The 18,894-nt window shown below is 33.4% G+C and overlaps 1 protein-coding gene across 2 annotated transcripts in view; it reads right to left on the bottom strand.

Annotated features, from left to right (window-relative positions):
• Positions 1-3,799: 3,799 nt before the first annotated feature.
• LOC149782828 (uncharacterized) overlaps positions 3,800-18,894 on the bottom strand; it is a 48,007-nt gene continuing 32,912 nt past the window's right edge. For both annotated transcript variants that reach the window (XM_089934353.1, XM_089934352.1), the window contains exons 2-5: positions 15,607-16,244; positions 10,023-10,050; positions 9,476-9,589; positions 3,800-7,984 (exon numbers count right to left, since the gene is read on the bottom strand). In XM_089934353.1, coding sequence (XP_089790479.1) covers positions 7,602-7,984; positions 9,476-9,589; positions 10,023-10,050; positions 15,607-16,212 — 1,131 coding nt within the window. In that variant the 5' untranslated portion in view covers positions 16,213-16,244 and the 3' untranslated portion in view covers positions 3,800-7,601. The remainder of the gene's footprint in view (positions 7,985-9,475; positions 9,590-10,022; positions 10,051-15,606; positions 16,245-18,894) is intronic.

The following is an 18,894-nucleotide window of genomic DNA, read 5'->3' as shown; positions in this document are numbered from 1 at the left end:
AATTTATTTCCCTAGAATAAAAAGTGATAAGATGAGGAAAAAAGAACTTACAGTTTTACGAATTAAATCCAAATATAATCCAAGAATAAAAAAAAAAACACAAGTCCTATCAATGAAAAATTCTAAGTAAATCCTCTTTCTCCAACTGCATTTGTTTCTCTTCTGTCTGTTACTGCATTTGTTTCTCCTCTTTCTCCAGCAGTATACATACTATATATGTATAATACAGTATTAAAATTATTCATGGTATCATTCGTATACAACTGTGTCATATGTAATGGAGAATAATGAAAGAAAAGAAAGTGCTGTTATAAACATTCCCATTCATTGTGTCATTTGGCTAATTCCTTCTCACAAATATCTTTTTAGAGAGTTTCGAAAGAAAGGTAGACGTTGATGCTTTCATTCATTGCGCATGATTTATGTATATACTTTATCGATCTACTTGCATTTTGTCTCCTGTTGGATCCCCTCTGTTGGTTATAAACTGTTGTAACTTGCATGGATTACTCATGGGTAGCAAAACCTTTTTTAAAATTAATAATGAAAATGTCAGCGTTTAGATCCTCACCAAAGTTTCGAGTGAAACGTAGCTTTCAGATTAACATGGGTGACTGATGAAACGAATGGGATACAAATTTGGATGAAAAGAGGGAAGTTAGTCAAAAGTTTTGAAAAATATTTGGTGTATGCATATCTTCTGTACTGTATCAGAACATAATAAAATATATATACAATTTTTGTGATTCTGCGTGATGATGGTGGAGACGAAGATATGATGGATTTAAACATTGTCAATGCGGATGGCAGATGGTGTATGGAAAGGATATTGACAAAATACGCTGTAATCTACTCAAGAAATAGTCAATAGTCAGGATTAAAAAAAACCCATAATTTTCCCGACTTGCAGATATTAATTCGGATGAAAGAAAGGATCTAATTTTGTCAGAACGTTACCATGATTGTTTTGCGACTGAACAAACGTATTTACTTGTCTGTATACCGGTACTAGCATATACATGGAGAATAAATGTAGTCATCAATGACTCTAAAGGATCGTTCCTATGGCCTAGTGGTTAGAGCGTCCGGCTCGGATGCGGGAGGTCGCGGGTCCTAACCCTGGTCGAGTCATATCAAATACATAAAAATGGTACTAACAGCTGCCTCGCTAGGTGCTCAGCATTAAGAGTTTAGTGTTGGGGCTGGTCGCCTGGTTTCAGAATAATGTAACTGGGTCTGACATCATGCTAAATGTCTGCAGCATGATGCCCCAGTGCTAGACATCACTATACACTGCCACTCTGCAGACATCGTAGCGATATGACTGAAAAATTGTTAAAGCTACGTTCAAAATCCAAAATCACACACACACACACACACACACAGACACAATTACTGTAAAATAAATCTTATGAGTTACGATCAGGAATTGTTTCTTTGTTTTTTTTAAAATGCACTATTCCTATGGTACTTACAAATGAGAAAACTTTATCAATTGGTTCATGGATTGGTTGTTCCGGGTCAATCGAAATCGCATTAGTGTTACAATGGTCTGGAAAATCGACCGACTAAGTAAAAAAAGAACAAAAGCTATGCATATCGCACCAATGCGATTGACATTACAAAACGTTTCCACTTCACGAGTGGAATATTTCCACATATCTACTAAAGAAACGTAGATTTATTATATATTTTTAGAGGCAAAAGCATCCATTTGCATGGGTTTTAACTATTATGCGATTAATAGTAGCATTTCAACATCGATACAAAAAAGTTCCTAAATTTTAGAATATTTCTGGAACAGCGACGGTTTGCAAATTTAGCTTGCTTCAAATTGTGTGTTTTGTCAAAATGAGTTTATTTGTAACAAAATCAAAATAGATTTATTTTTGTTAACACATTTGATTTTGTTGGGATTGGCGTAATGTAGAAGCATCACAGAGCGTTTGTATTAGACAAACTTCATAAAGTAACATCTTTATCAGAATATTTTAATGATTGTGAGTTTGCTTGTAGTGATTTTCGTTCTTCAGTTTGTTTATTTCTACATTCAAACATAAATGTTTGTGTGGCCTTGGCAAACTAGCAGTCTAACCAGGTAGCAGACGCTGCATCAAATTTTCAATTGACATTTAATGTCAGATTGCAGTCAGTTTAATTATCAACACCTGATTTATCCATCGTTTCAAACATGATTGTGATGCAAGTTAAATTTGACACTTAAAACTTGTATTACCATATTTAATCACGATTTTATTTTTGTCCTCTTAAAGAAGTGTCCAATTTATCATAGAGTATTCAAACGTGATTGTAATGCAAGTTAAATTTGACACTTAAAACTTGTATTACCATATTTAATCACGATTTTATTTTTGTCCTCTTAAAGAAGTGTCCCATTTATCAGAGTATTCAAACGTGATTGTAATGCAAGTTAAATTTGATACTTAAAATTTGCATTGCCATATTTAAGTTTTGCAATCCTTTTCATTGTTATCTCATAACCTGGTGATCATGAGGAAAAGGTAAATTTTGATTAAAGGATATGTAGTCAAAATATTAAATAAACCCTAGCTCTTATGTATACGTCAAAAGAAATATTGCAGAATATAGACAAAAAGGGTTTGTGACATAAAATGGCATACCAGTTCCATTAGTTTTCTCAAGTTCCATCATGCCTGATTTACAACTACATTAGTTCAGTCAACCTTGCATATGCCTATACGGGCTCTGAAACATTTATGAATATTTCTGAATAGAGTTGTAATGATAAAGTATGAACTTACGATGGCATTTCATTCCCCCATAATAGTATATCTCTTCGAGGTGCCAATATTGCAGACATCGTCGTAATTTCTGGGTAAGTATTAGGGAAAGAAAATCATGTTTTAGAACATAGATTCCCTTTTGCATCATTGACCTAAGAGTTAAAGATTCATAAACAGATAACATCCAAAAGTTTTCGATCTATCTTTAAATCAAATCAAACCTGTCATTTCAAAGGAAGTATCTAAATATCATTGATTGTTCGTCCTCGTTAATCAGTTGTATACCATATAAATCGATCACGCAAACGCATGAATAAGTGTTGGATGACACAAGTATCTTTCGATTTTAAGAGGTCCTAGGATGTGACTTGTTTATACATCATCTTTGAGAGGTTTTAATGGCTAACTTTTGTATACAGTACTTACGTTAAATAGGGAATCTCGTTTATATACCAACATTAGGATTATATCTGGCATCACGCATTTCTTATTTTCCGAAGGCTTTACGACAATGACTGTATGAGAGAATACACGTCTATTTACTACAGTCACCTCGACGTTGGTGGGAACAAGCAACACAATAAAACCTCAAACTGTTGATGTGTAAGCACATATAGACACTTGATCATAAAGATAAAATATACACTAATTTTATATTTTTTTCACTCTCAATGTGGTTTTCTATCTGCTTGTTTGACTCCTCACGCATACATATGCGAGCGCACAAGATGAAACTACGCACTTATTTAAATATATTCCTTTCTCTCTTTCTTTATTTCTTGGTAGAAAACAAATGCTCAGGTAAATCCATTATGGACCATGACTCATGTCTTTTGAAAACACAACCCTTGGCAATGCCTTTTCTTCCAGTGCCCACGCCCAACCTCTAACCCTTTCCTTTCCGGAAAGAATAAAATGAAAGCATCACAGTGCAAAGATAACAAACCAAACGATGTTCACTTCTGTAGTTCCAAATTCGATTTAGTACGTAAAATAAATTTCTAGCTAAAAGAAGGAAACAACAAATACGTTAATTAAATTCTTTCTTATGTAATATTCTTTATTACACTATTTGTATGAATAGTGCATAAAAGTAAAAACCATCTCTGTTTTATACTATAAGTCTTGTGTTTTGACATTAGTACAAATGTCAAATAAAATCAAAATAAAAAATACATTGCATGTTTACAAAGCATGTATTCGTTGAATCAGCAATCAAGCACCATTAACGGAGAAAGGGACCCATGGTTATAGTTTAATGATGCAATATTATCATACAAGATCAACTGAGGAGAAAAACTATTTTATGAGCTGCCAGTTTTAATTTAAATAAAACGCACAAATGTTGCAAAATATTTCAGATCAACACTATGTATAGTTGTAAATACGTATTACACGCATTTCAATTACATATTCTATTAATAATGAATATCTAATATTAGTGGCTAAAATTGAATAAATTAAATTTTAAAGACGTAAATTATTATATAACATAAACGGATGCATGATAAGAATTATCTTTATCAAGTTACTAATGTAATGTTTGGTTAGTCGATCATATTCAAACGATTGCTTGTACTCTGCAAGTTAATAATGTAATGTTTGGTTAGTCGATTATATTCAAACGATTGCTTGTATTTTACAAGTTACTAATGTAATGTTTGGTTAGTCGATCATATTCAAATGATTACTTGTATTATACAAGTTACTAATGTAATGTTTGGTTAGTCGATCATATTCAAACGATTGCTTGTATTCTACACAGGATCAATTGTGTATGTTCGGTACTGATTAAAATCCATTCAGTATATATTAGTAACTTTACTAACTTTCAAAAGTGTCATGTGGTCCTTTGACCTTAATGATTAATTGTTTTAATATGATGATAATCTTTATCAAAAATGGGTGATATATAAAAGAAACAAAAGGCGTAAAATTCTACAAAAGAAAACAAAAGCAAATAAAAGTATGGGGAATAAATGTTCACAAACAAAAATAAGCAAACTGAATAATAGACATAGTTCGTCTGGTGCAACGTAAACAAATACGACAACATATTCCAGTTATGTAACATATATAAACATACATCAAAAACATTCAATACAGTGAAATCGACTGCAAACACAATATATGCGTTCCATTTGTATGACTTTATTGCACCATTAATTATTGAGTTGAGAAACATTTAAATTATTATGCATCATACTGCATTTTGAACATCATCAAAGCCCCGTCATTTATTAAAATTTTACAAATCAAATATTTATAGAGTAGTAAATGTAAATTGGTTTTTGTTACTTAAAATAATTTTACTTTTGTGGAAGAAAGTAAGCACGTTTTATGATCCGTTCAAATAGCAAACATGTTGCCTCTGATTAAAGTAATACCATACATGGCTTGGCAAGCTTAAATAATAGGGATTAAATAGAGGTTTGCAAAGATAAATAGTAACACATTCTTCGGAGGTGCTTAAACTACCAGGACAAATACCTTCTATGGACGCAATCGTTTACTCGGACAAAAACATTTTCTTTTTTAATTGATCATGAAACTACCTCTTATTTATTATGCATGTATGTGACAGAGATTTCAAAAATACGTCAATCATTTGGGCAAAATAATTCGTAAAACTGACATTACGTAAGTGAAATGTATGAATTATAATTAAACATAATTAATGTAACAACTAGTCATATTGGCAGATCTTAACAAATGAAAATGGGTTTTTATACTTTCATCTATGCGGACCTTGATGCACGAGATGAATCAAATATGGAATAGAATACCAGCGTTCTACTTTAAAGGTCACCGGCCATACTACAACATTTTACTGTTTATATCAGATTTGCATTACATGATTAAAAATAGTTATATTCGCACACAACAAATAAAAAAAATTATCTTAATATTATATAATGATAAATGACGTCATACAATGCTTTAAAGAGGGATCTTACTTTGTTTTGCCATTTTCTACGCCACCTACTACATACACGCATTATTCATTCATGTGGCGTATTCTTGCTACACAACACATTCTGAAACAGACATTTGGTTAAAACAGATAACGATATGATGTACTCTAACAACGTTAGTGACTGAAAAGAGAGATGAGCTCCAACAGTATACAACACAATATCGTTCTTTGTTATTTCAAAATAATATAAAATGCTTTGGTCATTTTCTGGCCTTATAAACTGTTGACAAGATTTTAAGTGACACAGTAAAATGATTGTTAGAAAACATCTGCCAGCATAAACTTCATCGCTACACTTTCTTGTATTGGAAGAGTGTTTTATGTCTTTTAATTTGACGCCTTTGCACGAATAAAAATGATTTTCACTGAAAAGTATTCCAATTTATCCATATAAGAGCCGGTAGCTAATGCACTGTCATATCCATCAAATTTATTACGATAGAATGTGTGCCGAATAAGGGTACTTAAATTTTTTCATTCTCTTTCAATATTCATGCCCAAATAATAGTACATTGCAAAACATTAGAACTGCGTGAAAATTCAAACAACATCGAAATGGCATAATACAGTAACCGCGTATTTATCTTTGATCATGAATGACGCTGCAATCTTGATTTCAATTCCTCGTCATGTTTGGCCAAATGAATCGACCAACATAAAATAAAAGTACACAGAGATTCACAATGAGCAAAAAGTTGTATTATCATGCTTTTCGTCTTAAAACTTGTCCACAGTAGAAAACAAGGCAACCGGAATGAAACAAGAACGTTTGGGATACATCTATCCCTTGCTTTGTTCTGGTGCCAGCTCTAAAAATTATCTTTTAAATCAAATTTATGGCAAAACTATTTAAATGAAAAGTCATATCTTGATGAGGACACAACAGACTTTGACTTTGTATGTGTGCTTGAAAGTATTATAAAGACTATTGTTCAAACTGTTGTTTATTTTGTTCTTTGTTTTGTTCTTTGTTGTGTTCATTGTTTTGCTTCTATAAAAGGTTCATAATTATTATACATCTTCCCGCGTCGATCGTTTGTTACAAAAATATATGGTGCTTATGTCCATGTGTTATAATGTGTTAAATTAGAGAGATGAGATGATGATGGATGAGTACTAAATGCGTGATATCAAATGATTTAGCAATGTTTGCTTAATTTAATGACAAAAAATGCAAATTAGCAAATACGTGTCAGCATGCACGCAAGAAAAGGGATAGAAATATGTAAAAATTGTTGATAAGTAGGCTCTCTTTTCAAACAACAAGACAGTCCATTCTAACATTTTCTCTGATAGTTTTGCATATTCAAGACACAAATGTTGCAAACAAGGCATTGAGAACAAGCGTTAGTCACAACAATATTGAACAAAACATGAAAATCTTACGATAACTCAAAAACTGTTGTACTAAATATGTTCAAATGCTGCTTCTATTCTCCATTTATATTAATTAAAAAGTATTACCCTCTCCAGCATTGATTCGAAATAAACCCTTAAAAAATGTTTCTTTTTAGCAATCTTTTGCGATATTAAATAATGGAACAAAGTATATAATAATGATAATAATAATAATAATAATAATAAGTAAATAATAATAATAATAATAGTAATAGTAATAATGATAATGATAATAACCATAGTAGCAGTAGTAGTAGAAGTAAGAGGTTCAATCCAAGAAAAGAGAATGAATTGGAAATGAAACCTCATGTTAAAAAAGAAAAATATCCACGACATTCGTCTACACGCCACAACGCAAAACTATGACAAACTCATTTATGAACGTACATGTAGGTAGGTAGGTGGGCAGGAGGTTAGATAGGTAGGTAGATGAGTGCATATTTCTAGAGCAATTATGAAACCTATATTACATAAACACCGAAGAAATTGGAAAGCGATGATGTATATACGCTTGAGAGAGAATCATTTGTCAAACTGACTGATATTTCATCATGGCGTTTCAGTTCGAGGACTCCGCTCAAGAAGCTAGTGTAGGATCCATCAGGTCCACATTCACTACTCTTGCTCAACAGTAACTGCTGAACTCCAGCTTTTGGACGCTCTTTGTGTTGTCTGTTGATCAAATGCAGGCGTGGCTTTAAACTATGTTGACATGTGAAGGTCACTGCTGAGTAGATAAAGTAATATCCAGCACGTGGAACCATTAGTCTTGATTCTTGGGTCAATGTTATACCGCTAAGGAAGGCCGAGCCAAAACCAACATCTGTCTGCCAGGTAAGCTTTTCTAATAATAATAATAATAATAATAACAATAATATAAAAAATAAAATAATAATAATAATAATAATAATAATAATAATAATAAGAAGAAGAAGAAGAAGAAGAAGAAGAAAGGCAGAAAAAGGAGGGCAACTCAGAAAATACTAGAAATGCAAAAACGTTAAAGTATACATAAATCGTAAAGACTATTATCATGCTCAATCAAAAGTCGAAAAAATAACAGTATCTGTTACTACGGTATCAACATTTGATTAATACTAAATGTTGCCGGTATGTTTGTTTTGCCCGCGTATAGGTAGAACAAAGATTCGAAGACTTTTGCAGTCTTAAAAAATAAAATGAAATTTTTATCTCCTCCCCCCACATTGTATGATGTGTATAACTGTGCTTTCATGTGCAAGAAACCTAGAGCGAATGTGTGTGTGTGTGTGTGTGTGTGTGTGTGTGAATGATACAGTATACCTAAGTAAGAAAGTGTGTGCGTAATGATATGAAATGGAAATGTCTTTAACTCTAAGGGTGCTCATATCATTGAAAGTATAGACGTGTGGCAGTCCACCAATACGATTTTAGCAACTTAATTTGCACATAAATGATTTAAAAAACATTCAGTTAAATGTGTTTATGTGAGAAGTGTTTGATAGAAATTCGGCAAAATATCGCTCCTACCTATACGCTATGACCCTTGTGTGCGTTTACCCAATCCTACGTCAGTAAATCTGATTGATTATATAGTCTTTATATACCTCTTCGTTTGTTTGTACCCCTCTACCGATTTAAGAAACGAAAAGCACAAATGAGATAAAAGATGCACGGAACTTACTCAGTTCATTTATTGATTTATAATTTCAAGCTGATTATGCCCGGATGTGGGGGTGGGCATTACACGGTTATCGTCTGCGCGTTTCACTAAAAGCGGAAAGTTTCAGTGTAAAAGACGACAATGCTCGCCAGTCATTTCCAGTTCCTGGACAAGTCCATTTTCAACGATGAGCTGCATGGAAGACTACACGTGTATGTACATAGAAGGAAAATACTAAGTCGTCTGCTTCCGATATTTACAATTTCGAATCAAGCAAAGGAAAAGAATAACTACAAATTTGCCTTTCACGTGGATTTTACAAGCGGTGTAATTTCTGTGTTCATGTGTGCAAAGAGATATTACTCAAAACTCTGAACATTATGGTAATTTATGGAATCATCCAGCAGTTACCGAATAGGATGAACTACGTCACAAGGTTATCCGAGGAAAAGAGACTCGTTCATGGTGTACGCAATATGGCGCCGTGTTTCTATGGGAAGTCTGTTAAGCATGAACGGCGCAGAGGATGCCATGTTAGGGCCATTTTGGTCACAGTCAGGTTAGAAATTATAAATCAATGAATGAATTGACTAAGTTCTGTACACTTTTTATCACAATAAAGATTTCCGTTATTGAAATCGATTTGGGGTTACAAACAAATGGGGAGGTATATTCAGACTATACTATTCTCACCTGGCAATGACGTCACATTTGCATACAGGTGAGCTGCTATGTCCCTGGAACGCCAGGTTTCCAGGGTTTCATACACGTCTGCATAGTTCTCTGAAGTGAGGCGCTTAGATGCGGCTGTAATTTTCAAATAATAATAATAATAATAATAATAATAATCGTCATCATCATCATTATCATCTTACATATGTTTAAAATGTTTCGTCGTGAAATGCACGCACTTTACTTGAAGCTAAGGACTTTGCTTGTTGCAGTAATTCATTATTTGCTTTTTCTCTTGAATATTATATAAACCTGTACATATATTTTACAGAGAATTTGCTTATGTGCCAATAGAAAAAGTTACTATTTTTCAGACCTTCTGCTTAATTTGCTTCCGTGTCATAAATTGTAAATTGATTATTTACAAAATAAAATTATACAACCTGTATTTAAGTTGTTTTTTTATTATCATATTCAGTCACAAATATGTTCTTCTATTTTCATATTTCATGCTTCATAATTAATATTTTGCGTAAGTATTAAAAGTGCACCTGGAAGCGTACATTACCTTCTTTTGTGTATCCGTCTGATAACACCTGTAAAAGAAGCAATATATTTGTGTATCATGGATAGATGTCATCACACAACTGGAATAAAATGAAAAATCAAGTTACTTGCAATACTGGACTGTATTATTGTGGGTATATCATGAAATTCTGCATTCATAGGACGATGTCAGTAGAATATTTTCTCCAAATTGTATATATTTGATAAAAAAATATCAAGCCAAAATGGTTAATATTACAGGATTATAGGAAAAATTCCGAAAAACATATGCTTTATGTGTTTAATAAATTAGAAAAGATACATACATACATACGCACGCACGCACGCACGCACGCACGCACACACACATACATACATACATACATACATACATACATACATACATACATATGCTGATAAAAAACACAGCCAGTCCAAGACCATTTATACTGACATAAGCAGAGAGAAATAGATTCTTTTGCAATTCATAAAATATGCATATGACATCAAATACGCACAATACACCTTCCAAACAGACACCTATATTAGATTACTGAGACAAAACTAAAACTTGCACATATGTACTTGTACTAGATATCAATCTTAATACAGGATTTTTTCTCAATAACTGATTGCTCAGAAATCTTACATACCACAGGTTAAGGATATTCCTATGAAAGCTACATTATCTTACCGTGTGTGTGTGTGTGTGTGTGTGTGTGTGTGTGAGAGAGAGAGAGAGAGAGAGAGAGAGAGAGAGATATTTGGATTTTTAACATAGGGTTCAAAAATATTGAGTCATATCGCTACGATGTCTGCAGTGTGGCAGTTTACAGTGATGTCTACCAATGGGGCATTATGCCGTAGACACGTAGCATGATGTCTCACCTAGCCACATTATCTTGACACGAGGTCGACCAGTCCTAACTCTAATCTGAGCTGAGCGCCTAGCGAGCGAGACAGATGTTAATACCATATGTAAAATTCTTTGATATGACCCAGACTGGGTTCGAACCCACGAGCTCTCGCATCTGAGGCGGACGCTATAACCGCTTAGGGTACGGGAGCGGTCACCTAATCTTATATATTATATAGTATAATAAATTACAAATAGATGCATGAATAAATAACGTCGCCATTTACTACATACATCATTAAATCTTACGGGTGAAAATTCAATCTTAGCCTCTATTGTATAAAAAGCGGGTGCAAATTTAATTACCATCACCATTTTATAAAAAGCGGGTTAAATTTCATCACACACCCCACCCCACCCCGTATAAAAAGCAGCAGATTTTCTGAATATTTGAGGGATTTAATAAAGAAAAAATGTAGGACTTGAACATATGATGTGCCCTTCTTGCGCATGTGGTTGCTTTGTAGACGTGCTGTTTAGAAATTAACCTGTTAGAATACCACTGCTCATGTTTTTATGAAGCTGAAAGGTATAGTTGGAATAAAGAAACATTTCATTATCCCAGCCAACCAATTCGTACTCTACGAAGATTCGAAACCAGGTCCGTAGGTAAACGGCACCCATCGCCTTGCCTGCACACACGAGCCCATATTCCCTCACGACTAATCACACATCACCAAAAAATGATGCCACTTAACCGGTGTTGTATGCACTCGTGTGTAGCAGACACACTCTCATGACGACCTAGTAATTAATTCTCATTGATCTACACAGTCATTCTGGATTCCTATGAATGAAATCAAGGTATATAGAATTAATTATAGAGAATTGTAAATATACAAATAAATATATAAGGCGATGGGTGCCGTTTACCCGCGGACCGGAGTTTCGAAACTGCGTAGAGTACGAATTAAAAATTATCTAACCTGTAAGATAGCATTATTTGTATTAATATTAATTATACCTACTATTATCATGCATTCTTTTATAGAATCCAGGGATAGCACTTTCCGTTCTGTCTGGTGTGTGTGTGTGTATATATATATATATATATATATATATATATATATATATATATATATATATATATAACAATTACTTCATTAGACAGAACTTTATCGATGACTTACACAATCAGGTAAAACCGTAATGAAAATTCCCGCAAAACCATTCATAATGTACACTTATTGTGTAAACACTTATACCATAATATATTTTCAGAAATACAGAAATTTTTGGACTTGTTTTAGTAAATCCTATAAATAATTAGCCATAATTCTTGTTTGGACAGCTCTATCGACTTGAACATATTTAAGCAAATCTGTTATAGTAGCGATGACTATTAAGTATTTATCAACGCACAATACTGACCAGTTGAGTGGTACGATGGCGACTTTGCGATATCGTCTTAGCTCTCACATAGATCTTTTTCGTATCATAGATGATAAAAACGTTTTTTTACGTTTTTTATTTTTTTTGCGTTTTTTATATTCGGTACTTCCAATTTTTTTTATCATCGGCCATACAGGCGGTCCTCTGTCATACTCTAGATAACTAATATCGATCAATAATGAATCTATAATGCTAGCCTACGATACTTTACGTAAACATGCTACAACATAGAGCTGATATCTGGTAGTGTAGGGCAGGCGTGTATACATTTGTATCACTGAAACTTTAAAACTGGTATGTAGCGTGTAAATAAGTAAAATATTTATTTTTGTGTTGCCTAAAACTATTGGAACGTTTTTTTCTTCGTTTTTTATTCATTGAGAAAAAATGCGTTTTTTACGTTTTTTATTTTAATTTTAACGTTTTTAACATCTATGTTTCGTATGTGTTGAACATTGTGTTCATACAAAGTGAGGTTGTTTGAGATCGGTGAGACCAATCTTCACATAATTTTCTTCTTGAATTTGTAGCGTTCAAGATACCCATGCCACCTACGCAATTCTCTCACTGCCCCCGGGGACTTTCCTCTTTCGATTTTCATTTATGTTATTTTATTTCTCTGGGTATAGTTGTAGTAGTATTAGGAGGAGGAGGAGGAGGGGAGTATGCCTTGTGGAATAAAATCACATTTTCCTCAGAGAAACTTTATTTATTGTTCACTTATTGAAACTTGACCTAGATGGGATTAAACGCTCACCGATGGTGAACTTCTAGTCCACCCACCCCACCCCACCCCAAGCACACACGGAGACACAAATACCCTTTCACAGCTAAGCTGACTGGAGAATTAGGTGTTAAAAGTCAGGTGTTGTAACCTTGATTACCTTTACCTTGCAAGGTAATGCGAAAATTAAATTTCATTCTAAACACTGGTTAACAAAGTGTTACGTTTACTGAAAATAACGTGATTGATCCAGGTGGAAACTACCGTCTGTGAAACTATGGGTTAGTTTGCAAACAACAGTGCGTCAGTATGTGAATTTGATCTTTGTCCAAAAATAAGTACAACGCAACATTCAGGAAGATTACAATGGAGAATATATACAATTGAGCTCATTCTGAACACACAATAATTTGAAATAATCGGATACGACTCTAATATTATATCAATAGGGCTAATTTTGACACACTGTATAATAATAGATATATAACAATGCTTTAAGAATGAACATGACTTCATACAGTGTACTGCTAATTTCAGACTATACTACGAATTTTGCATAATTGGTGTGCAGTATAAAACTAAGGCAGTTTTCTCGTCACTTGCAGATCAAGAAATCTAAACTCGAACGTCAGTTAAAATATATCATAGTTAAAGTTTCGGCACATCATTACAATTCATCTTCCCGATAGAATAACCTCAGTTCAGAGAACAATGAAAGTTCTAAGATTCTCATTTTATTTTAATTTTGAGTCCGCGAATTCGAAAGGGCGGGTGAGTTTAAATTTAAGTTTCATCTTTTCCTTACAAATATTTTGTTGCTAGAAGAATGCTTTTAATGTGTGAAGAGTGAGGACTCTTTTGTATGGTCTATGAAACCTTTAATCCTGGGATCTGATCAACTATATTGCGATGTTTTCTTTCACCCACGCTGTGTTAAGCAATTGAGTACCTCGGGAACATCCTTAATATAAATTCAAAATTAGCTGATTCATTTATTTAATTCTAGTAGATGAATAACGGCATCAAAAATGATTCATCGGATAAGAAAACTAAGTTAATCTCAATTATATCTCGCAACACTGTATATACGTTGCATACAACTAAGATCGTTTAAAGGACGTTACACTTCTAACTTTGATTTGTAACTTGCTAGTTGTTGGTAGATTTTTTTCTTCTTCAGAGTTTGAATCAATATAAGTTGTCTGCAGTGTTAAGAAAATATAATTTTAATATACTTTTAATTAAAATGATAATATTTTTCCGTCTTTTCTTTCATCACATTACATTAAGACTGCCGTAGAACATGTATCTTATGACATTACATAAATCCTGCCAGGGATCATGTCACCTTTATCACATTACATACATCCTGCCGTAGAACATGTCTCCTTCGTCACACTACAGAAGATTAACTTTTCGACTGAAAACATGTTAACTTTACCCTTTCAAAAATAGATGTGACTATATTATGCTTGATGTCAGTCGTGATAATTTTTTTCACCGGGTACAATGGTTTGTAATAATGGGATTATCTTCATCAGATTAAGAACGTCATAAAATATGAATTAAGGATCATCGTCAATGTTGGAGATTTATCGAAACAAAGGATATATATATAATGAGAGAGAGAGAGAGAGAGAGAGAGAGAGAGAGAGAGAGAGAGCGAGATGACAAACTCCTCCACGAGATATGTGTGTGGTGAGTAGGGTGGCAAAGATAATATTCCCCATACCATGTGATTCAGTATGTATCAAAATTGATTTCATTTCTACTGTTGATAGGTTTTAAAAGAAAACAGTAAAGGACATACAGACTGATGGAAGGAAGGAAGGAAAGGACATCGACTCAGGCGGTTGGCTCACAATATCCCCATTTAGCTAGTATTTTTATGCGAGCTAAATCATGTATAGGTTCCCGGATTGAAATTGCGATAAATCACTGCAGCCCGAGCATCTAACTTAAACATATATAACTTTGGTTTTACAAGGTCATTAAGATTGGTAGTCTAGCTGAGGTGCGTGACTTGACATATAATTGTAATTAAATTCATGATGCAAGAATCGCACATTTGCTTTTAAGAATGGAAGCAAAACAAATAAACACAAGAACCTCGTATTTATACATTGTATGCATGTTTTACATCTATTATGAAAATATTGACTGCTAATTCTGTTAATTCATTACATAAGAGAGACTCTGTGTGTGTGTGTGTGTGTGTGTGTGTGTGATTTGGATTTTTTAATGTAGCTTTAACAGTTTTTCAGTCATATCGCTACAACGTCTGCATTGTGACAGTTTATAATGATGTCTAGCACTGGGGCATCATGCCGCAGACATGTAGCTTGATGTCCACCCGTCACATTATCCTGACACCGGGCCGACCAGTCCTAACACTAATCTCTTAATGCTGAGGGATAAGCAAAGCAGCTGTTAGTACCATTTTTGTAAGTCTTTGATATGACTCGGCCGGGGATCGAACCCACGACCTCAACATAAGAGAGACAGAGACACAGACAGACAGACAGACATACAGACAGAGACCAACATAAAGAGAGGTGATAGAGAGAAACGTACGAGCAGCAAAAACTTCTGGAATCTGGCATTTCTCACACAGCAAAATCTATATCCACAAGTTGAAATGAAATTAAACAAGGTGTCTTCGGCTTTCAACGTCGATCCTAAATAGTCACATGGTATGCACACAGCGTCTTTTAAAGCTTCGCTTGGTAACTGTTGGAGGGGACACTTGTCCACTTCATGCAACGTACTTTTTCCAATTTGTATTCCCAGACACGCAGCTGTTGTTATTAGTCCAATGTTCAATGCAAATGAGAATAGTAAAGAAATATAAAAGCATTTTAATTTTCTAAATCTCTTGAGATATTTGTATTTCTCTCCTGTTTTAACAAATTTTGAAATCGTGTCGCTTTTTGCGTTGCTATCTTCATAGAGGCTTGTTTTCTCGTGCTGCTCGGTATTCAACTGACAGTGACACTGATAATGTCTTCCCACACGGGAACCCAGAGAATTATCGATACAACTACCCATGTTGCGATCTTCTACCTGACAGCAACAACTACGTCCTGTGTGGTGAGTTTCTGGTTCCTCCTCACCACTTAATGGTATACCTAATTGACTGAGTCTTTTGTTGTCCTGTGACATGGAAGTTGTCCCAGTCATCTTAATTCCCTATGTAAAACCATGGTCAGCATCTGCAATACCATACGAATTTGTTATGAAGAATTTGTGCAGGTTTTGGATGTACATTTATATTTATCGTATTTAATCAAGTGTTGAAAATATTAACATAACCTGTAAGGGATTAGAATCGACATGAATAGATTGTACGAACCTAAGATCTTACTTCATTCCTTTTTCTTATCGTTTCTTATATATATATATATATATATATATATATATATATATATATATATATATATATATATATATATATATATATATATATATATATATATATATATATATATAATTTAAGATTATGTTATACATCTCTACAATATTTAACATTAAACTATATAACTCTGAAACATTTAATATAATGCAATACATTTCTAGAACATTTAACTTAATGCTGTACATTTCTAGAACATTTAACTTAATGCTATACATTTCTAGAACATTTAACTTAATGCTATACATTTCTAGAACATTTAATATAATGCTATACATTTCTAGAACATTTATCGTAATGCTATACATTTCTAGAACATTTAACTTAATGCTATACATTTCTAAAACATTTAAGATAATGCTATACATTTCTAAAACATGTAAGATAAAGTTGTACATCACTAAAAGATTTAACATGATAATATACATCTATACAATATTTAACATTTAACTATATGTCTCCAGAACATTTAACTATATGTCTCCAGAACATTTAACTTTATGTCTCCACAACATTTAACTTTATGCTCTCTATCTCTAAAACATTTAACATGATGCTAAGCATCTCTAGAAGTATCTCATTTGGAGACACAAATGCATATCTCAGTCGTAACTAGTCCTCTCAGGTTTTCTTTGGATTAGGCATTTAAACTTCGAATAGAATTTTAAAAACTCTTTATGCTGCTTATTTCATGCAAACCGTAATGGCCAATAATACGTTAGGCTATACAAATATATGGCTATTTAAAAACGTCCAAACGTATAGATGTTTTGTTTTCTTTGGCTCCTGGACAACTTCTTCGAAACAGTGGTATTGCTTACTTTGTACGACTGCAAAACATATATACAACGACAGGTTAAATAGCTTACATTTAATTTAATTTGTTGCTTTACTTATATTGCAAACGAAAATTTAACTTTAAGCCAGACGTGATAACGAAATCTGTCTTATATTTTCCCCAACAATTTATTGAAACGACTGTATGATCCCAGTTTCAATGAAACACATCTTCTTGGATTTTGTCGTACATATCGCTTGTCAACACCATCTCTCGTCCTTTATTTCAGGGTGGTGGGTAATATATATATATATATATATATATATATATATATATATATATATATATATATATATATATATATACAACTTTTTATTTTAATTTTCAACATTGTCTTTTGTCTTCAAGATTGCTGGCTTGAAAACAAATATGGCAATAAAACTCAACGTCTCAATACAGACTATCAAAACATTTTGGAACGTTGATCTAACGAAAACAAAAACTCACAAGTCTATTCAAAATTATAATATTTCTAAGTAGGTTTTGTTTGCTTCTATTGAAGTGATCATCATTACTGAGTTCCTCTCTTATGGTCATACACGTATCATTATAGAAAGAGCCTAAAATGAAAGTAATGAAAACCAGAGTGAGAAATATGCCTATGCCAGTATGCATATGCATGAGACGAAAGACGATATCTTGAGGGATCTTATATTTATAGTTCTGTGTTACTTTCAGTTTGTTTTCCTGGAAACATATATGTACTTTGTAAGGAATGACTCAAGGACTTGACCCAAATACTAGTTGCTGATAGCGCTCACGATTATAGCAAGCAATTACATAATAAATAGATACGTAGGTAGATATGTAAGATGGTATGTGTAGTCTTCCTTTGCTTTCTCTCCCCTAAATTTCTTGCTAACCTCGATTAAAGTGCAAGACGGCCAAACGTCCAAGACGATTTTTCCCAATTGTTTAGTTATTAATGCTCCAGGTGGTCGGCCAGCCTCGCCATCCGCCAACCATACAATAATCAATATACCAGTGATACAACTCATAAGTTAGCTGAATAATTTTCTCACCAAGCATCAGCCGTGATCTTTTGATCACTTACTCTGACATTAATATCGTAGAAGAAAAGAAAAGGACATAACAGAAGTGACGTATGGTTTGCAATCCACGATGTAATATCAACTACCAAGATATCTGCGACTATATTCATCGTTTTATTTTATATTCCACAGGACCTCACGTGTTTTATACATTCGATCTTGTAAACAACATTGTCTACTTCTAGAAATTCCATTAAATTTTGGGGTGAATCACATCGTTTGAGACATGTAGTTATTTCAGCTATTTTCTCTTTGTCTGCCACTATTATCATTAATCAAACGAATTTCAACTTTTGGATAGTTAAGTTTAGTTTAATTCCTTTTTCCGTAACATGTTTGTTGTTTTGTTTTTCCTAACCACGCTTGAGAAAACATTCTAGACTTTAGCCTAAACTTTAGGTTGTGTATAGCTGAGATACGATTTCTTATAGGGTTCGTGAGGATTACATAACGATTTCATCAAAATAAAGATATGTTCATTAGATATCACAGCCAAGTTGATATAAAACTCTGAATTCAAGCTCAAATCTCGCACACTCAAGATACATGGTGTCGATGTC

The sequence above is a fragment of the Sinohyriopsis cumingii genome, chromosome 15 (genome assembly GCF_028554795.1).
Source record: "Sinohyriopsis cumingii isolate HCF-2022 chromosome 15, ASM2855479v2, whole genome shotgun sequence".
NCBI lineage: Eukaryota > Metazoa > Mollusca > Bivalvia > Unionida > Unionidae > Sinohyriopsis > Sinohyriopsis cumingii.
The sequence above is the reverse complement of the archived record's forward strand: the minus strand, read 5'-3'. Positions and strand labels throughout refer to the sequence as shown.